Genomic DNA, 22,656 nt, shown 5'->3' with positions numbered 1-22,656 from the left:
TTTACATTTGGTTGATTCCCAGCTTCCCAACGTTCTTCAATGCAGTAACCCGACAACAGTAACTCGACTCAGCGTGAACAAAGAAAAATACTTGGAAAGAAGGAAAAGCTTATTTGATTAAGTTATTTTGTCTCAAGAATAATTTTTTTGTTCACACCGATCCATTATCGGTTATATAATACTAATTAAAAATTTAGATGCGTCAATTGCTTCGTGGATTTAGTACAAATGTTTCTTTTTTCGTATGTTCATATTTTAAAAAGTCCTAAAGTATGACCAATACAGTCCTCCAAAAAAATCAAAACATATTCCCAGGGTAGAACTAGTTTTGAAATGGGTGCAAATTATATGTCGATTAATCTTACTCTAGCAAACAAACATGTCTAAAAGATCTTTAGGTGTCAGAAGAAATTTAATTCAAAATGACGCATGGCCAATTAAATGAACATGGTGAATTTTTTCTAGGAGTGGGGGGATTCAAGCCTGCAAACTTTGTCTAAGTGGAGGGTAAATGTTGAAAAGGTTGGCTCATTACTAAAAAAAGCGCTAGATTATTTTCAAAGTTTTCGAAATTGCTACACATTTTTGGATATTTTATGCTTTATAGCATAATGGAAGGTAAATACGCAATTACGAAGGTAAATACTCACCCCTTCCTGCCGCGCTTATAAGTGTCTATGCAACCAAAGCTACTAAAATTATTTTAAAAATAGGCTTAAAAGAACAAATGAATGGTGGATTTCTTCTATACAACAGTATATTTTTAACTTTTTGATTCATTATTATTTCTAGCTTTGTAAATCGCAACTTTAATCGAGTATTTATTCTGTTTCAGTTTTTGATGATAATGAAACTAAGAGAAAAAGTGAGTCACTTTAATACGACAATAAAACAGTAATCAGAGTAATACTTACACAAAGAAGAATATTGAACAGTTCTTGGAACACAATTGTAGGGGGCGAGATCAACAGCTTTGACGTATCGCATGGCTTGGAGATTCATCTTATATAGACCCCTTTGGTTGACATGACTAACATACCCAAAACGAAACTGATCACCGAACTCCTAGTAAGACAAAACAGTCATTAGAAAATGTGAAAACAATATTTATGAAAATGTGAAAGTACACCAAAATGACAACAGTTTTAACCCCTGGAACCCACCTTAGTTCTATTTATACCTGCAAACCAAAATTTTCTTATATTTCTCTTTTGGCTACTTTAAAATTACGAAATTTTTCGGCAGTATAACATTTTAAATAGCGTTGACACATATAACAATGAGAATAAATAAGAAAAACTAATTAGTTGAATTAAATAGCGCTTTTCATCCGCAGAATTTAAATGTTAACAATTTGTTGATTCCAAAAGACAATCACAAAACGAAAGCAACGCATTCATAATCTGATTGGCCCCATAGGTTTTTTAGCTTATTTTTTTGCTGATATTGTACCCACATTTTTTTTTAGTCTGGCACTCGATACTACAAAACTGCATACAGGGGGCTTCTTCCTAAAATCTGGCTTCTCGGTTTTTCCTATAGTTTTAAGACATGTAGGGTTGCTTAATTTTCTCTGCGATCATCAAACACACATTTAATTGTCACTGTCCCTGATACTCTAAAATATTTTGAAACTATCAAGCAGGGCTATTGTGATAACTATGAGATTAAGAACAAATGGAGATATTGGCTCTATTATAACTTATGGGCGCAAATGAAATAAAGTTAAAAGAAAATTACTAAACGACTATCCAGACAGTAATATTCAAAGAGACTTTACTAGAACCCAGAATAATATACTTAAAGAAAAGTAAAGAATTCTTAGCAAAAAAGTATTATTAGAAAACAAGAAAGTATCAGATTAGCATTTTGAATCTTATAAAATTTCGATTTGTTCTAAGCATTCTAAATCCCAAATTATATTTTATATCTTTATCGTAGGGAAGACGGCGAAGGCCATCGAAGAGCAGGGAATCAAACGGGAAAATAAAACTCTTCAAGTCTTTGGTTATGTTGATGATTTGAGGGTCTTAGAGAAAAATCTTAACGAAGTGAATGACTTTTTGAAGGTCTTGACAACTCAAGGCGGAACAATAGCCTTGAAAAATTAATGTCAAGAGAACTAAATCGCTTAGATAGAAAATAAGTGGAGGTGAAAAGGTGATGTCTTCTTCAGGGATCTTCTTCAGGGATCTTCAGATCGATCTAACGAGAATATCAATCAAGTGGATAGTTTCACTTACCTAGGTAGCATTATTAGTAAAGATGGTAAATGCACCGAAGATATTAAAGTAGAATAAGCAAGGCCCAGGGTGTTGTTTCATACTTGGAAAAGTTTGGAAGAATGTGATGGTACATCTGCGAACCAAGATTAGAATATTGGAAACTAAAGTGATGACAGAGCTCATATATTAAATATTAAATTAATATTTAATATATATTAAATATTAATATTAAATTAAGAGGATATATTAGATTAATAGGAATCGTCTACGGATTGTTTTGTGTATCCGTGTGACTTAACATATTTCAAGTAGTAAGCTATAAGATAAGTTGGGTACATTCCCGTTTTTTAGGGCCATAGTGAAAGAAACAGAGTAATGGGAGGGAGATTATAGAAGAAGATTTTGAGGAAACTGGAACTTCTTGGGAAGGTGTAAAGAGGGAGGCTTTAAATAAATTTGGGAGGAGCATGCTTAGCTGTGTTGGTCTCGGGTGACTTGATGCTCCGGTGAGTTGTTAATAGTGGCAGTAGAATTACATCCTAAATCGAAATTATATTTGCCTTCTTTTCGTTTTATCAGTTAAATATGTTGCATTGTGAAACTAAAACTAAACAAATGACTACCAAGGGATGACCTAACTCCTTGTTACCAAAACTTGTACAATGCATATTATTCACAAAAGGCATACAAAAGTCATTAATCAAATCTATAAGAAACCTTTCGAAAATATTACCTGAATGGATGGAGGGAAAAAATCTTTAACCAAATCAAATTGACCATCAATTGGCTCAGGATGAACTGTATGATGACTTTTCTTTTGGCTGGCATCCCTAATGACCTAGAATTGAAAGAATTATAATAAACTGTTACTATTCAACGCAATTATTTAGTTAATAATACGCAAGTTTGAATTAATTATTCTTTGTAATTAATGAAATTAATTAATCAATTAAACAATTTGAATTTTATTAAGTAAATGCTTAAAATATTAAATATTAATGATTTATTATTAAATAATTAAACTATTAAACGCAGATAGGAAAACCAGCTGGCATTCAAAAATTTCATTTTTGAAGGGATTAATTTTTGGTGAAAGATTGTCACACAACTTTGCATAAAGGTTTAAAAAAATGTGAAAAAACGAAAACTAATTAGAACATTTGCAAGCATTCAGTTTTCACCAATTACTACAGTCACTTTTAACAAAGATTTACTCGAATAAAATATTGGAAGGAGTTTTCAAATGGGTAAGAGATTTCTTTAAAATCAATTACTACCAACGTTTAGTGTTTAGTTTGTATCTTTGTTGGGGAATGAACGTATTTTATTCTATTCGATGGATGCTATAAAATTTGAATAATATAATTAAATTTCCAAAATGCAATATTAGTAATATTTTTCTGAAAAGGAGACGATGGGCCAAATAAGTGTGGATGCCACTGATTTAGATGTTTAAGTTGAGTATACATAGGAAATATAATAGACACGTAATAACTTATATATAAACTAATAATAGCTGTTAGAAACCAAATATGTACATAATTAAAATAACTGGTAAAGCAGTTATTCTTTCTTTATAAATAATGCTCAAAAAGTACTTTCTTTCTCATTATAATTGATATTTCAAAAATAAAATTTTACGTAGTACACATTAAAGTATACAAATCTGCCATTTTCAACAGTGTATGTTTCTCTAGTCGCACAATATGAACAGACAAGTCTTACCTGAAGAGTCCTTGCTCCATGATCATCTTCACTTCTCCAACATGAAATCCAGACTTGGTCTAAGCTTGGAATGTAGCTTAGTTCAACAGGATAGCGGTCAGTTGCAACCACCTGGAAATTTGACAAGTCTATTTATTATTAAAATCATTAAAGTATTTTCTTTTGTTTTCGGCCTTTTTTTCAGGATCTTGACACCCCTCAAGGGATGTACCCAAGGGTTGGGCGTTGGGTCTCTCTCAAAATTCTAAATTTTACCCGGATTTCTTCTTATTTTAATTTAATTTTTTTCCGTTGGCCCCTCTCTCCTGAAAAAATTTCTGCGCACGTGACTGTCCTCTTTGGACATGGAATTCTGTATAATCATCTAATAATATAAAAAGGCCTTTGCCGAACTTGATGCTTCCTCCTCAAGGTTAGCTGGGCCCTTCCGAAAAAAGGTGTAGGCTACATTTTGTTTGTATGCAATCAAAACTTGTTCTTGTGTTTTTGTTTTTGTTTCAAGAAAATAAATTACCAAAATTTGTTTTTTTTATTTTAGTACTAAATATTATAATGTATTTAAGCTTACAGGAGGCTAGGGTCCAAAGAAAATTTGGTGGTATACAGTGGCAGTTCTTGACCAGGGTGGGAGGAGCAGCTAGCCTCCAGTTTTTATCGTGTCTGGCATTAAATTTCTTTATTTTATAATTTTACACTCATATTAATGTACTTAATTGACTAAAAAATTGTCACAATTTAAGTTTTGTTTTCGTCTCCCCCTCCCAGTCTATGAGGTCTAAGACCGTTACTGGTGATATATGCAATTTGTTAAAGTGTCTGATTTTCTTTGAAAAAAAAAATAACAATAAAGGACTTTCAGTTCATTTTTAGTGATTAAGCTAAAGCAACATTTTTTATTACATGAAAATTATTTATTTTTAATCTTGAGTTTGATTTCATAATTTCCAGTAGACTTTGCGCCCTATCAAGCTTTCCAATATTTAAATTTGGGATGATTGCTTCACATGTTCACTCAACAGAAGAACTGTCATAAGACCGCTGAAAGGCATATCGTCTGCTGCAAGCCTCGGGAACTCTTATGTGCGTATTTCTTTCTTAAACATGCTGGTTATAAGATTAGAAATGAGTTAATGGAGGTTTCGAATAGGTTTTCTGAAAAAAGGGAAGCACCTAGCGATTTTAGAAAATTCCTAATTAAACCCCTTTATAACAATAGCGATAAGACTGAGTTTGGTAATTACAGAGGCATTAGCCTGTTTTTTGTAGGTAGCCAATTACTTAGTATGATGATTCTTTTTAGATTTGGAGATACTACACACAAAGTTTTAAGAGCAGAACAGCGCGGTTATAGGAATGGTAGAGGATGTGTCACCAAATGTTTACTCATAGGTTAGTAATTGAGAAGCGCCTGAATCATCAAACACCTTTAGTCCTTAGTTTTATAGATTTTGAGCAAGCGTTCGATTCTGTTGAAAGAAGAGTTTTAGCGAAAGTCTTATCCTTGTATGGCATACTAGACAAATGCATTAAAGTGATTAGTGCTATGTATGAGAATACCAATGTTACGGTTAAGGTAGGAAATGACGTTAGTAGCTAGTTCCGTATTGAATCAGGAGCTAAGTAGGGCTGTGTTCTATTTACATTTATATGGGTCATTTTCATGGAATCCTCAGGAGCACATGAAAGGCAATGGGAGAATACAAAACATATTGGGACGAAGAACTTGCCTGGACTTAGATCATGCTGATAATTTAAGCATCTTAGATAAAAGTTTGAGCAAAATAAATGAAATTTTTAGAGGTTTTGCGAGTTCAGGGGTTTGAAAGTTATTGTTAAGAAAACTAAGTTGCTAAGGCTAGGAATAATTAGAGATGAAATGGTGACGTTTGGTTGCGAAAAGATCGATCACGTGGACAGCTTCACTTACATTGGTAGTACTATTACGAAAAACGGTGGGCACAGTAAAGATGTCAAAAGTAGAAGAGTCAATTCGCAATATGAAAAAAGTTAAGAAGAATAGGAAGAAAAGTTATCGAACTGCTCGTTTTAATAACCCGCTGGCTGACTAACCGTATCTTACACAGTAGGCTGCATGAAAAGTGTGGTTCAATCCCACTTTCTAGGGCTATAACAAGATAAAGCTAGACATGGCTAGGGAACCCTGTACGGATGAGAAATTGCCAAAGATTTCCTTTTGAGCCAACCGGGGTCAACTGAAAGCAGGTCGTCCTTGGTTGAGATGGGAGGATATTGTAAGGAGAGATTTAAGGTAAATATGAACTTCATTGGAGGATGTAAAGAGGGAGGCTTTGAATAGATTGGGATAAAGGGGGAGCGTGGGTAGCTGTGCTGGCCTCCGGTGGCTTGGTGCTGTAGTGAGTATTTAGTATTGGTAGCTGTAGCAATAGTATTAAGCTTGATTTCACGTCTTGATCCCACTTATTTAATATTAAAATACTTTGCTTGGCTATTGACGAACACTTTTGGGGACTTGGATGTGACTAAATACACATGACAAACAAGAAAAAGCATATACAAGTACATAATCAAATAGCCGAGAAAACAATGTTAATATGAGCCAGGGAACAGAAAAGAAGCGAAAAGGACAAAAGCAGGTATTTTGGCAAGGACATCTGCCAAGCCGTCTTTGATACTAAAACAAAAAGAAAGAAAAACTAGCTTTTTGAAGTAAATTCGCACAGAGCAGAGGAAGTGTTTTTTCTGCAACCAGTAGGGGGGTTTCTTCTACTCTGTTTGGTTTTTTTTCCAAAGATATTTAGTTGAAATCGCGTATATGTTGGGTAAAAAAAACCTCAAGAACAAACACTCTAACAAAATGTAGTGAATAAAAAAAAATTAAAATAAAATTATTTTTAATACTGGTTTGAAGACAGTTAAGCAGAGGAACGGAACTAAAATTACTTGACAAAAATTATTCGACCTTAAAATTTGTATTATCCCCTTTTTTTTACTAGCTGTCACTCTCCTCGTTTTTTTTTAGTTTTGTTTTCTCTTTTGCCATGCTTAGTCAATGTTTATTTAAAAATGTAAATTATTTAAAAATGATATTTTCAACATTGACTTAAATCTTCAGAGTGGCAAAAAAACTTTCCTTGAAATGCTCTTTCTATAACTGCCACGATCTGATGAAGCAGCAAGAAAAATTTAATTAAAAAGCAAAATAATAGTAAATTCTAAATACTGTATGCATCGAAATATTCTGAAAAGACTGGGGTATTATAGAGGATAACTTTTTATTTTTTTTTAATTTTATTTTTTATTTGTAAAAATTAGATAGTATGAGGCTATACAAGTGAGCACTGTACCATTCATGTCTGAATATAAGTGCATCCAACAAATGGGAACCTTTGTTACAGACTGTTCATCCAATATAATTCACGACTACGAAATGTCGCATAATTGCAAATTATTTATTAGGATGTTAGCCAATGTATTTTCTTGCGGCAATGATGGTACATAAGGCAAAAAAAAACTTTTAGGCCCATGTTTTCAAACTTTCTACGAGAGGTGCTTCAGGTCAACCAAACCTCTCACAGTTTGGCGGATGGAACCTCTTTCTATTCAGATGGACAAAACCTCTCAATTCTATTCGTGAGGAAGAACCTATGTATATATGTATTTAAGGAACAGAAATTGTTCCGTATGTGAGTGGACTGCCCTCTCATTAGTCCCAGACCCCTCCCCGAACTCTCGACACTGAATTTTTAATTTTTGTCCCCAATGATTTAAGAACGACTGCTCAAGCACTTGGGCAGTTGGTATGGAATGAAAAGTTGAATGAAAAGTACCATGAAAAGCATGGTACTCAGGACATATGGGACTAAGGAGAATGCGTGAATTCTCCGTGACTGTTTGTTTTTTATTTTATTTTCGTATACATTCGTTATTTAAAGTATTGCTTCTAGTTGTTACGTCGTCTTTCAAGCTAATAATAAATATACCAATTTAACAAAAATACTGAAATAATATTACTGAAATAATAGTTTCAGTTGCAATACAATTGTACATTGGAACAGTATTAAAAAGTAATTTAGATCATATAAATTGAGATAGATCTGTAATTAAAATCTAAAAGGAGGACCAAAAATTTCGACAAAAAACAGAAAAAGATTGTGTTGAATGGCCTCTTATTGGCAAAATCATACCGATTTTGATGAAATTTGTTATGGCATGCATGGGCAGCACAAATTTGGAGGGAGGCATAGAATTTGTCTAATCATCAAAATCCTGCGAATTGAATGAAAATCGAAAGAAATTATGAGAAGTTAAAGCAGTGAAGTGAGGGATTAAGACATCAGTTACTCTCTGTTTAAATGCTTGTATAGAATACTTGAATACTTACATCAACAACCACCATCTGTTCCTTGCTGATGACAAGAGCCCTGTCTTTCTTTGGCTGCGTTACGTAAATGTAACGAGTAGAAACAGCTATTGCGCGTCCCCAATTGCACACAACTCCTTTTTCACCGCAAACATAGTCCTAAAAAAATAAAGTAAATAAACAACCGTAAAGTATAAATGCATATTTTATTGATAATTTGTAAGTAAAACATTTACATGCATAGCTAATGCTCTACGCTGCTAAGCATAATATATGCCCCTCATACGGTTCAACATAGGCCATACTATAGGGTATCTAATCTATCCTGGCTTTAAATAAGAGACCAAAGCATCAACTTCATTGCTCTAGTCTCCCTGTCTCCCTCTTTGTAGTGTTTGGAAAAAAATGTGTCACCCAGCAATAAGGTATACTTGCCCGATTTGCGGTGATCTTAATGGACTGGACCATTTTCTTTTCAGGTGTTAGGGGCTAAAATAGCTAAAGGGGAGCTTTCTTAGGGTGGGTGGTCGTGAGCTCCTTTTTGGAACTTTGAAGTCGACGACGGAAGTCAATATAGTAGCAGTGGGAAATTTTGTCCGGACGGGTCTTATTATTCGAAAGTCTAGTGTTACATGATATAGTTGTTTGTTGTTGTATATGAGTTTATAAGGCCTGAAAAATGGCTTTAAATACAGTCATTCATTCATTCATTCATGCCTTAATAGTAAGCAATAATAATGGATATAATTATGCCAACTTCAAATAAATGTCCGCAAGTAAAAATTTTAGATATCCTAAGGTATACAACTAGAACTGTGTAGGATATAGTATACTATGCAGGTTTCTTGATGTGGAATTTCGATTACACTCTAATTCTTCAAAAATGGTGTTTCTCTTCAAAAGTCTTTCACATGAAAATAAAGTTTATATTACACTTTTTTGAAAATTACATACATTTCAAACTTGTACTTTCTTTTATCACAATCAGTCCTTAAAAAATTTGATCTTAGGGAATGTAGCTTCTTTCATCCTAACAGTTAGCCCCTTCCCCTATAAGAAAAAACATCGGCACCCCAATGATCTTCTACGAGGGTACATTTTTTGTAGTTTTATATGGACTGCATCGTGCTTATGCACGGTGTATGGTCAGAAACTGGAAGATTTATCAAAAGCTTTCCAAAAATATAAAACAATTAGATATCTTAATAATTTTCGCTAAATAGTTTGTTTTACCCTATTCAGGCCAAAATGAGTCCTGTGGCGTAAAATGGTGGAAACGAGTATGGCTAATTTTTAAATGGCCTGAAATGGCGGTTTGCTATATAATTGTCTCTTTTATTACTTAAATGGGTACTATAGTTCAATTTTTTAGGTTGAATGAGGCACCCCCAATAATGAGCAACTAACGGTTTCATAGCAGCATTGCCATGCACTCGTTACATCCCCCACAATAGAAAAATTAAACACTTTTATAAGAATCTAGTAGAAATTCAATCGTTAGGCTCAAACTTAAAGAAAATAAATTTCTATTAAATGCATGGCATTGAAAGCTGAAAATTCACAAAAGATTTATTTGAAATTAATGCTAATTTTTGAGTTTAAATACATATACCTAGATGTCTCTATGTCATGTATTTTATCATTATTATTCCCTGCTGTTTTAAGAATGAATGGTACCTTTTTCATATTTAATTTGATTTCATTGATCAATACATATTTTAATTTATAATAGACTACAGAAAAGGTATGTTTTGACATGCTCCTTGCAACTTTTTTTTTATGAAGGTATTTGGTATTTCACAATGTCGAAGCAGTCAATTTGCTGCTTTGGTTTATTTCTTCATTTCTACCACCCATTTACACCATTCTTGTGGTGACTTCGTTTAACTCGGATTTGCTGTACTTTAAAATACACGGGAGGGCAAATGAAAAAAAAAAAAACACAAAAATTTGTCCCCAGTATGCTTACAAGATTCCAGTCAACTAACCTACTTTACGAGCAACTGAAACGTCTATTCGGCGCCCTGTGCACCAGCAATGGCTCTAGAGGTTCTTTTCCTTCTTAGCCTACTTTACTTACCAACATTTTTCAAAGCTAATCAAGGATTTCATTTTGCAGGCTGAGATTTAAACCAAACAACCCTTTTAATTAAAAGACTGATCACTTACAGAACAAATTTAGATTTTATATAATTGAATTTGAGAGTAATTTTATTAAATATCAAATTTTCTTTGAGATAATCTACATTTTAATGAAGTTGCCAGATGCTACACTACCAGAGACGCTAGTTGTTTTTAATTCCCATATTTGCTTGTTAAATCGCCAAAGATCCAACTCTTATAAGTTTTTTATTCTCTTTGATGAACAACAAAATCTAATTAATAGACTAGTTACTTGCGTGTCTTACTTTGTTATAAACGAGTGTCAGTTTTCTCGCCTGTGCCGTAGAGATTGATTGTGCCTACCAATGTCACCAAAGCAAAAGGTAAGAACAAGCAAATATTTTTCTTAAAATAGATAAATATTAAAATAGAAAAATAGATTTTTCATTGCCTGTGTTTTTGACTTCTAAAACTGTTATATTGACCAGAGCCCGAAAAAAAAACATTAAATTATTATTCCCTGTGTGTCAGTACGTATTATTTGAGAGAAGAAAATGTGTGTTACCAATCTGTGAAACGACCAAATTCTCACTCTTAGATTAATAAATGAGTTAGTCCTCATCCTTATCCTTTAGTTCTCATCCTTATCCTTTAGTCCTCATCCTTATAGATTATGTGTAAGCATTCGATTTAGCTGATAGAAGAGCCTTAGGGAAGGTCCTATCCTAGTATAGTATACCAGATAAATGCAGTAATGTGATTAATGATATGTGCGAGAAAAACCATGCGGCAGTTAATGTAGGAAGTGAGGTTACAAGCTATAACCATTTTAAATCAGAGTTAGGCAGGGTTGCGTCCTACCTCATTTATGTGGACCATTGTGATGGACTTTGTCCTAAGGAGCACAGCAATGGTAGTGGGAGAACACGGAATAAATTGGGGATGTAAAACCTTCCTAGATTCAGATTATGCTGATGATTTAATCATCCTTGCAGTGAAGATGTTAGAGGTTGAATCTCTAAAGCCCAGGTCATTTTTTCACAGTTGAAAGAAGTTTAAAAGATAACTCTACGGACCAAGATTGTAATATTGGAAGGTAAGGTAACGACGGTGGTCAAGTATGCTTCTGAAGCGTGCACTTTTTCAAAGACGGCGGAGGGTCTGCTACATGTTTTCCAGAAAAACTGCCTACAGATTATTTTGGGTGCCCCACTGACTGATCGTATCTCAAACAAGCTATACAAAAAATGTGGTTCAATTTGGTTTCCTAGAGCTGTAATGAGAGAAAGGTTGAGATGGATAGGACACGTTCTGTGACTAAAGGATGACAGATTGCCAAAAACAGTCCTTGTCGGCCAGCTGCTTAGGGCCAAACGAAAAGTAGGTTGTCCCCGAATGGGCTGGGAGGGTGTATAAGGAAAGATTTAGCTGAAATGGGAGCTTGTAAAGAGGTAGGATATGAATAGAATGGGATAAAGGAAGAGCGTGCATAGCTGCATTGGTCTCAGGTAGCTTGGTGCTGCAGTGGGTTGTTAATAGTAGCAGTAGTAGCTAAAAAGTTGTAACAGCCTTATGAAGACTTAGCTTTATTTTAGCGTATATACAGCAAACCTTCATAAAGTGTGTTTGTCAGGTACTGTTTGAGTAGAATATATTAAAAGTTGACATTTTAAATTTGCGCATATATATAATGAGAGATCAATAAAAATGGGAAGTAGATTTTTAAGACAGAGTTGAATCATTTGATTCAGAATAATGACTGGAATCACCATAAAAAGAAAAATCTTTTGATATATAAAGTTTTGTTATCCACATCTCCTTTTTTCAGAGTTTCAGTTTGTCACCAAATTATTTGTCAAGGTCTAATACCCTGTACAGGAGGCTTTGCAGTATCAGCCTTTTCATGACCCAAAACATTCATTTTTGCGTACAGAGGGTCAAAATTCTGGGAAATAAAAATTCCAAAATACGCAATCGATTTTTTTTGTCCTAGTATGCTTTGAGAATGGGTCCTGAAACTTAGGGGCCAGCGACTGGGAATAAAAAATTTACCTAAATTTTAAAATATTCTAGGGTAAAAATTGGGGGATTTCGGAGGGGACTGTAACTTTTAATATTGTTACTTAGTTTCAATGGAACAAAACTTTTTTTGTTTACTAATACAAAACACAACAATGTACTTATTGTAAAATCAGAAATATCAAAATTGGAAATGTATTTTTTTTTTGTGTCTTATAAATACAATGATCCTTTTAGGAATGAATATTGATATAAAGACTTTATTTGAAATTTTGTAATTTTTTCTTTGGAGTACCACTGTTCTATCTTTTGTTTAGGCTGGACGGACTCGCAAAGAATCTTCCTATACCTCCCATGTTAAACATTTGGAGTTTGCCTGACGTTCCTGAATTAGTGATTTTGGCGGTTTTTATGTCAATAGAAGTTAAAAAATCTGGTGAATATTTTGGCATAATCAAATCTTAAAGCCGACAATTATTTTTTTTATAATTCCAAAATAATTATAAAACCTGTTTCGGGTTTGCATTCTAGATTGCTAAGCTTGATTTTGTTGTTGTGGGTATCAAAAAATAGAGCAAAAAATTTTCTATTCATCAATAAGAAGCTTTTTTTCTATAATATATACCTCCTGGCTGCAGTCCCTTCAAATACTTTACATATTTGTGTTCCGAAATCAAAATTTCCCCTCAAAAGGTTAGATTGAGCTGTAATCGGAGCATCTAAGAATGCAAAAATTACACCAAGGGGCTAACCACTCGGATTGTTCAGGAGCGATTCAGTCAAGCATTATTTAGTTCTAACCTGTTTAAACAGAGTCTAGAGAAGAAGTAAGGTGCAGACACCAAACTGCTGGTTAATGAATATATAAGAAAATTGTATTGTATAAATAATTAAGGATAAGCTGCGTCTAATCCTAGAGATAAATTGAACACAGCACAATGGCCGAATAAGAAGCAATGGTTTTATTTTAAAAAGATTGATCTATCGTTTTGGTTTAATTAAAATAAATTCAGGACAAATTTATGTATTGTAGTATAAGTACAATTTTGCATAATCTTCGTACTGAAATAAGTATTAAAAATATATGAAACAAGATAATTAATAACTAATGAATGAAACAAAATAACTAATGAACGAAACAAAATGTCCCCAGAATATTTAAATTTGTTATAGCAAAACCCGAGTCTTGCTGTAGAACTACCAAAGCAAACTACAAAAGCAGTCAATGACCAGTCTCAAGTCCAAGGCCTTTCCAAGAAACAATCCCACCCCTTGGTAAATAAACCCCAATAAAAATTACCCATACTAAAGCAGTCAAATGACCAGTCTCAAGTCCAAGGCCTTTCCAAGAAACAATTCAACCCTTTAGTAAGTGAACCTCGATAAAAATGGTCAAAACCCTAATAAAGTTCTTATATAGTTCTTGTTATTGACCACAGTAACATGGGAAAAAAAGAAATATACGAGGGCTCCATTTGCCAAATGTGCAGGCCCATCGTGAAAAGTTGAAATTAAATTATCGGGCTAGAGGCAGACCGCGTTTACCAAAATATATGTTAGAAGACTTAACGGATGCTTCGGTTCACGACGAATCAAGTTCCGAAGGAATTGGAACAAATTCCCCTTTGGTGTTGAAAGTTATCACTTCTGGAAGAAATTTGGGGTCAGACCTTCTAAAAGGCTCACGCTGGATTGTGGATCTGCCTTACCTTTTTGAGAATTATGAAAAGCTCGTGATTCGCCACATGTAAGTTTTTTCTTTGTCTTTCATTTTAATGTTTAATCAACAATTAGTTCCAAAGAATGTATGATACCAAAATATGGTACTAATTTTTTTTTTTTGACAATACAAAGTTTAAGTAACTCGCTATAGTCGCCAGAAGTGCAAATGCTAAAAATTATGCAGAAAAGATTTAATATATTATTTTTTTGTAGAGGGTGAACAACCTTTTAATTGTGTTTTATGGCGAGGTGGTTCTTATAAACTTACTTTTTTTGTATGAATATTTCTAATTGACTTTAATTTCAATAGAACTCATCAGATTTTATATTAAATTAAAGTCCATGTCCACTACCTACCCACGACTTAGAAATTGTTGCAGTTCCCTTTAAATTGTTGGTATTTCTTTGTCCACAAGTTTATCGGAGTAACCTTTCATGTACACCCCCCCCCCCAAAAAAAAATCCTAGATCCGCCCCTGACGTGGCGGGTGGGTAAATATTCACTAGGGAAAGGAGAAGTAGTACAAGGGTTATGCACGATTTTGTTGGCAAAATAATAAGGAAATTTGTACTCTCATTTCCTTAAGGGTGACTAGATTTGCTCTCCGAAGAAGGGAAATGTAAGGCCCTTTACCCTGTTTGAAAATAATTCTTAGACACGTTTTTTGAACTGCCTCTATTCTGTCCCACAATTCATTGGACATGCCAGAATGGCAAACAGAGAAACAGAAAAAAAAACACAAAAAAAATGTATTAATCCAAAAACGTTCAGAAATAAAATGAAAAAAAACAAGTTTTTGAACTGAAAGTAAGGAGCGACATTACAACTTAAAACAAGCAGAAATTACTCTGTATATTAAAAGGTTTTCTCCCTTCTCAACGCTCTGCTCCTTACGCTAAAGTTTTTTACTGTTTTAAAAAGTAAACTTAAGAAAAAGAGTCAAACTTTAGCGTAAAGAGTAAGGTGTTGAGGGAGGAAAAGCCCCTTTGATATACGGAGTAATTAGTGTTCGTTAATTTTGCTCCTTACTTTCAGTTAAAAAACTTCTTTTTATCATTTTTTTTTCCGACATAAAGCGAACTTACCAGTAGAGGTAATTTCGAACAGTTCGTGGTAACGAACTGTAGTAAGGAGCGACCCGGCTCAATAGTAACCAAAGCTCTAAAAAACAGAATTTTGATATCAAGAGTTACATCTCAAGAATCGCACTGTTATGCCGATTTTAAATATGTGAGTTTCATCATCAAGTTTAGTCTTACCCATCAAAAGTTACGAGCCTAAGAAAATTTACCTTATTTTCGAAAATGAGGGAACCCCCCTAAAAGTCATTTAATCTTAAAGAAAGTAACACCATCAGATTCAGCGTATCACAGAACCTTCTTGTACAAGTTTCAAGCTCCTATCTACAAGAATGTAGAATTTTGTATATTTTGCCAAAACACAAATCCCAGATGAGTGTTTATTTATTTAATTCTTTTTTTCCAAGGGTGATTGTACCGACCCAGTGGTCTTAAAACTTTGCGAGAGGGCTCATTCAAATGGAAATGGAAAGTTCTAGCGCCATCAAAATCCTGATATAGCCATTTTATTCAGCATAGTTGAAAAACCTTATAACTATGTCTTTCAGGACGACTTACTCCCCCAAAGTCCCCAGGGGAGAAGCTGCAAGTTAAAAACTTTGACCAGTGTTTGCACATAGTAATGATTATTGGGAAGTGTACAGACATTTTCAGTGGGATTTTTTGGTTGGAAGGAGGGGTTGAGAAGAGGAGGTTATGTTGGGGAAACTTTCCATGGAGGAATTTGTCATGGGGAGGAAAATTTCCATGAATGGGAGGGGACAGGATTTTCTAGCATGATTTAAAAAAACAATGAAAAAATAAATATGAAAAAGTGTTTTCAACCGAAAGTAAGGACCAGCGGTAAAACTTAAAAAGAACAAAAAATATTACACATATAAGGGGTTCATTTCCTCCTAATCTCTCACTCTTTACGCTAAAGTATTTTTTAGTAATTTCAATTATTTATTCTACGGCCTTTGTGATTCAGGGGTCATTCTTAAGGATTTAGGACAAAATTTAAGCTTTAGTGTAATGAACGAGGTATTGACAAGTGGGCGAACCCCCCTTATATACGTAATAGATACCTGCGAATATAGAAGTTTGTTAGGTAAGCTAATTTGTAAGTTACGTATATCTTTACTAATGAAAACCATCGTAAAAAACTAAAAGCTCTAGTTGCCTTTTTAAGTAGCAAAAAATTGGAGAGCAGCTGGGCCTCCTTCCCCGCTCATTTTTCTCAAAATCGTTCGATCAAAATTATGAGAAAGCCGTTTAGCCAAAAAAATAAAAATTCAAATTTCGTTTTAATTATTCATCTGCGCAGAGCCGAAATCAAAACATGGATTAACTAAAAAAACGTTCAGAAATTAAATAAAAAACGATTTTTTTTAAATGAAAGGAAGGAGTAACATTAAAACTTAAAACGAACAGAAATTACCCAGTATATGAAAGGGGCTGTTCCCTCCTCAACGCCCCGCTCTTTACGCTAAAGTTTTTACAGTATTAAACAGTAGATCTTTTAAATTATATTTTTGGTAAAAAAATAAGGAGAGGGGCACATTTGAAGGAAGGCCTAAAAATTCAGAAAAGAACTTAAAACAACCATAAGTAGCTACTTATACTATTCCTAAGAGCGAATGCTTTGCTATACCCCACCCCTCGCCCCTCTTTAAGCGACAGTTTATAGCCCATTATATATTTCCCCATTACATTTTGAAATAGCCCCACTTTTACTTCTGTATTAATTTATGACGAAAGCTAATCAATCGGCGGAAAAAATGAGTCGCGCTATTCTGAAATAAATAAAAAAAAAACAAGTTTTTTGAACTGAAAGTAAGGAGCAACATTAAAACTTAAAATGAACAAAAATTACTCCGTATATGATAGGGACTGTTCCCTTCTCAACGCCTTGATTTCTACGCTAAAGTTTGACTCTGTCTCACAACTCTCCATTTAAAAAAAAAAAAAACTTGCCATTTTGAAAAATAAAAAATATACTATGACGTTTAGGGGTGTTTCCCCTTATTTTCCAAACTCGTAACTCGAAGAAGAGGGGGATATGTTGCGGGAACTTTCCTTGGAGGAATTTGTCATGGGGGAAGAAAATTTTCATGAAGGGAGCCCAGGATTTTCTAGTATTATTTAAAAAAAAATAATGAAAAAATAAATATGAAAAAGCTTTTTTCAACTGAAAGTAATGAGAAGCATTAAAGCTTAAAACGAACAGAAATTATTAAGCATACGATAGGCTCACCTTCTCCTAATACCTCTCTCTTTACGCTAAAGTATTTTTAGTAATTTCAACTATTTATTCTACGGCTTTTGTGATTCAGGGGTCATTCTTAAGAAATTGGGACAAAATTTAAGCTTTAATGTAAAGAGCGAGGTACTAACGAGGGGGTGAGCCCCTTCGTATACGTAATAAAAACATGAGAATACAGAAGTCAGTTATGTAAGCTAATTTGTAAGTTACGTATATCTTTTACTAATAAAAAGATTCGTAAAAAATTAAAATTTTTAGTTGCCTTTTTAAGTAACCAAAAAATCGGACGGCAACTAGGCATCCTTCCCCGCTCCATTTTTTCTCAAAATCATTCGATCAAAACTATGAGAAAGCACTTTAGACAAAAAAATAAATATTAAAATTTCGGTTTAATTATTCATCTGCGGAGAGCCAAAATCAAAACATTCATTGATTCAAAAACGTTCAGAAATTAAATAAAAAAAAAAAAAACAGTTTTTTTAACAGAAGTAAGGAGCGACATTAAAACTTAAAACGAACAGAAATTACTTCGTATATGAAAGGGGCTGCTTCCTCATCAACGCCCCGCTCTTTACGCTAAATTTTTTACTGTTTTAAAAAGTAGAGTTAAAAGAAAGAGTCAAACTTTAGCGTAAAGAGTGGGGCGTTGAGGAGGAAACAGCCTCTTTCATATACGGGATAATTTCTGTTCGTTCTAAGTTTTAATGTTGCTCCTTACTTTCATTTAAAACACTTGTTTTTTTTATCTAATCATTAAAAAGTACGGATAAAGGTTCTGAAAGAATGTCTGCAAAGGCTTTAAAGGATTTGAGAAATAAACTAGCTAATTTGATCCTCCTAACTCATAAAAGCATATTGGTATTTTTAATCGTACTAATAAGAACTTTGTGAATTACTCGAATAAAAATTTAAATGATAGTTGAGATGCAACTGAATTTGGGGCACGGATTTTTACTTTGAATTTGATTTTAGGGAGTCAAGTGAGACTTAATTTTTCTTTTAATTTGGTTAGTAATTTCCGTTGGAATTTGGTAAATCGACACGGGTCTGTTTAGAGGGCATTTCCTGTCATGCCCCAAAGGATTTTGTAAAGTTTTGAAATACTTGGCTTTCCTGATTGGTAGTTCCAGGACAGTTTTTGGCTTGGTTACATACATAAATAAAATTGGATGGTTTAATCTGACAATGAAATACAACAAACTTTCGGTTAGATCGTATAATTTCCACTTCTCGCCCATTTCTAACTATATTTTATATTTTATTTCATATTTTAATTACCCTACATCGCTCACTACTCTACATACTACCTATCCTTTTTGAAGCTATAGCACTTTCCTTTCTACCAAAACAATAAAATCGCTACTTTACTATTTTACTTCCTCACAACCAATTAGCCTTTTATTTACAGGTGCCAAGACATCAATTTGGTTTCAAATATGATGTTTTCTAAAGAACATAGAGCTGGATTGCGCTCAAGACTCATCTTCAAATGCGAATCATGTCATGAGGAAGCCACAATTCACACAGAAAAACCTCTTGCTCCTAGAAGGCTTAAAAAAAAGACTCAACGAAAACCGTAGTCAAAAAACGGAAAAGGACTGATTTTGATAGTGTGAATACTATCAGAAAGAAACACAAAACAGAAACAGGAACAGTAAGTGTCAACAAAGAGGTAGTGGTTGGTGCAATAAATGGTGGAATGACTCACGCCCAGGTTCAAGAACTTTTCTCTACCATTGGAATAAATACCCCGTCTCAAAAAGTCTTTACGAAATTTGAGAAAGAAATTTGCGTAGAATTGGAAAAAGTTCTCTATGACTATCTTATCGAAAATGGGAAAACCGAGCGAAGGATGGCACTGGAAGCAGGTGAGAAAATTCACCCAAATGGAGCTGTAGAGACATGTGTTATAGTTGATGGAAGCTGGTGTACACGAAGTTATGGGAATAGATATCGTGCACTCTCAGGCTGTGGAGTGGTGATAGGTTTCTATTCGAAGAAACTCTTAAATCTAGGAATTAGGAACAAATATTGCTGTACTTGCGTGAAATACAGGCATCAAGTTAATAGATCTGTTCCTGAACATACATGTTTTATGAACTGGCAGGGGCCCAGTACAGGTATGGAGTCAGATATATTAGTTGACGCATTCCGAATAGCAACATCTATGCACAATCTAAGATATACTCGATTTGTTGCCAACGGCGATTCAAGTACCCATTCTGAAATTATAGCAAGGGTACCATATGGCAGAAATGTAGAAAAAATTGAGTGTGCTAATCATGCGTGCAAATGCTTGAAAAACAGACTATATAAGAAGCAGCATGAAAATGCCGAATGCAGAAGATTTCTTAGTGCCGCAATAATAAAGAAAATGTGTGATTTTGCCAGAAATACAATTGTATGTGCCACCACAGAGAAGAAAAGCGTGAAGGATCTCATCAGTGCGCTGAAGACAATTCCTCTAAATTTTTTCCGTGGCGACCATAGATTTTGTCCTACACGCTGCTCGTTCTCCGGGAAAGTTCTACAGGTCAATCCTGAAGACAACCATAGCAACATCTTTCTCAGCCATGTGTATTCAGCCTTTGATACGCTGACCAGAAGGGCTCGTCTACTGATAGGAAACCACACGAGCAACCTGGCAGAATATTTTATGAGCATAGTTGCAAGGCTTATAGGTGGCAAAAACATCATGGTTAGCCAAAGTGCGCGATATACCACCCGTGTTAAAGCAGCAGGAATCCGATTTACGAAAGGTCATTCAGCTCGCCTTGAAATATTTTCGAAGAACTGTAGGATCTACACCAAGTAGGCAGTTGAAAAAACTTGCACAACAGCGGGCCATGACTACTGCTCGACGTAAAAAACTGTCTGCTAAAAAGCGCCTTTTCACTAATGCTTCCACAAAACTCCCTTCAAAAGAAATCAGGGAGCCAACCGGAGCAGACAAAAACTACGGCTCGAACGCAACTGCTCCGGATCTTGATTGCAGTGCGCTCGAAATTGCAAAAACAGATTTTTTGACTCGTCTCCAATGTACTGCAACAGATATCCTCAGTATCGAAAAAGCCACTAGGCTTCAGAGAAATTCTATCGATAATAGCTGGATAGAATACAGAAAAAACAGAATTACAGCTTCCGTAGCTGGTGCTGTTTGTAAAAGGCGGTTGAAGACTGTGGGCTCATTAGTTCGGCAGCTGCTGTATCCCAGAAACCGCCAAACAAAGGCAATGGAGCATGGTCAGATGTATGAGCCTGTAGCTATTGCAGCTTTTGCAAAGAAAATGGGTTGCATTGTGAACTCTGCTGGGCTTTTCATTCACAAGGAATATGGGTTTCTAGGGGCCAGTCCGGACGGGATAGCAATTTTTCCTTCGGGTGAGAAGGCTCTTTTGGAGGTGAAGTGCCCTTTGACAGCAAAAGGGCTTACATTGGAAGAGTGTATAGCGCTTAAAAAAAAATACATGTCTAGAAAAGAAAGTTAATAGTGAAATAAAGCTGAAAAGAACACATGAGTACTATTACCAAATTCAAATGCAATTGGAATGTTGGGACATTGATTTTGTATACTTTGTAATATTTTTAGGGGAAGAGGAATTATATTATGAAAAGATTGGTCGTGACCGTGAATTCTGGTCTAACAAAATGCTGCCAAATCTAAAAAAAATTTATTTTGAGGCACTATTACCCGAAATTGTCGACGGAAGGTTGCCAAGAAGTATGGAGATACGAGAACCGTTTATATGAATCCAACTGTGCTAGGTATGGGTAGTTATCATGTGTCATTACAGTCTTATCCGAATACAAATTCAGATATACAAATACTCAAGCAACAATCGAACTTTAGAATATTTTTTAATGAACCCGTATGGATAAGCTAAATAAAAAGAACAAGTTTTTTTTAACTGAAAGTAAGGAGCGACATTAAAACTTAAACGAACAGAAATCACTTCGTATATGAAAGGGGCTGGTCCCTCCTCAACGCCCCGCTCTTTACGCTAAAGTTTTTTACTGTTTTAAAAAGTAAAATTTAGAGAAAAAGAAAAAACTTTAGCGTAAAGAGCGGGGCGTTGAGGAGAGAGCAGCCCCTTTCACATACGAAGTAATTTATATTCGTTTTAAGTTTTAATGTTGCTCCTTGCTTTCAGTTAAAAACATGTCTTGTTTTCATTTAATATCTGAACGTTTTTGAACTAATGCATGTTTTGATTTTGGCTCTCCACAGATGAATAATTAAAACGAAATTTCATATTTATATGGCTTTCTCATAATTTTGATAGAATCACTTTGAGAAAAAAGGAGCAGGGGAGGAGGCTTAGTTGCCCTCCAATGTTACTTTTAAGATCTAGAACACAATTGGAGATAACAATGTTATCTCCAATGTTCTAGAACTTTTAATATTTTACGAACGTTTTTGCTAGTAAAAGATCTACGTAACTTACGAGTTAGCTTACGTAACGAACTTTTGTGTTCTGTTAGTGTTAAATTTTAATGCTGCTCCTTACTTTCAGTTGAAAAAACTGTTTCATATTTATTTTTGTACTGTTCTATTTTGAAATAAGGCTAGAAAATCCTGCGCTCCCTTCATGGAAATTTTCTTCCCCCATGACAAATTCATCCATGGAAAGTTTCCCCAACATAACCCCCTGTTCTCAACCCCCCCCCCCCACCAAAAATCCTCCTGAAAACGTCTGTACATTTCCCAATAACCATTACTATATAAACACTGATCAAAGTTTGTAACTTGTAGCCCCTTCCACGGGGATTCTAGTGGAATAAGTCGTCCCCAAAGACACAGCTATAAGGTTTTTCGACTATGCTGAATAAAATGGCTATCTCAGAATTTTAATCGGGTGACTGCGGGAAAATAATTAGCGTGGGAGGAGGCCTAGGTGCCCTCCAATTTTTTAGATCACTTAAAAAGGGTAGTATATACTTCATTTTTTTATATATAATTCACTTGTATATAACTTCATTTCCGTTGGAATGAGCCCGCTCGCAACATTCTATGACAACTGGTTTGATATAATCACCCCTGGAAAAAAAATCCATATTTTTGCTGATAGAAGCTTAACACTTCCACGGTAGGGTTCCCTGATAGGCTGATTCGGATGGGTGTAATTTTGGTTTTATTACTTTTATTGGGTGTTTCCCTCTATTTTCTAAAATAAGGCAATTTTTCTTAGACTCGT

At 34.5% G+C, this 22,656-nt stretch overlaps 1 protein-coding gene across 1 annotated transcript in view; it reads right to left on the bottom strand.

Moving 5' to 3' along the window:
- Window positions 1-22,656, bottom strand: part of LOC136031648 (follistatin-related protein 5-like) — a 142,588-nt gene that overhangs the window by 17,161 nt on the left and 102,771 nt on the right. The window contains exons 12-15 of the mRNA XM_065711301.1: window positions 8,314-8,451; window positions 3,951-4,061; window positions 2,959-3,063; window positions 915-1,065 (exon numbers count right to left, since the gene is read on the bottom strand). Of these exons, the coding sequence (XP_065567373.1) occupies window positions 915-1,065; window positions 2,959-3,063; window positions 3,951-4,061; window positions 8,314-8,451 (505 nt within the window). The remainder of the gene's footprint in view (window positions 1-914; window positions 1,066-2,958; window positions 3,064-3,950; window positions 4,062-8,313; window positions 8,452-22,656) is intronic.

This window comes from Artemia franciscana, chromosome 10 (genome assembly GCF_032884065.1).
Source record: "Artemia franciscana chromosome 10, ASM3288406v1, whole genome shotgun sequence".
Taxonomy (NCBI): domain Eukaryota; kingdom Metazoa; phylum Arthropoda; class Branchiopoda; order Anostraca; family Artemiidae; genus Artemia; species Artemia franciscana.
Note: the sequence above shows the minus strand (reverse complement) of the source record. Positions and strands in the feature narration are given on the sequence as shown.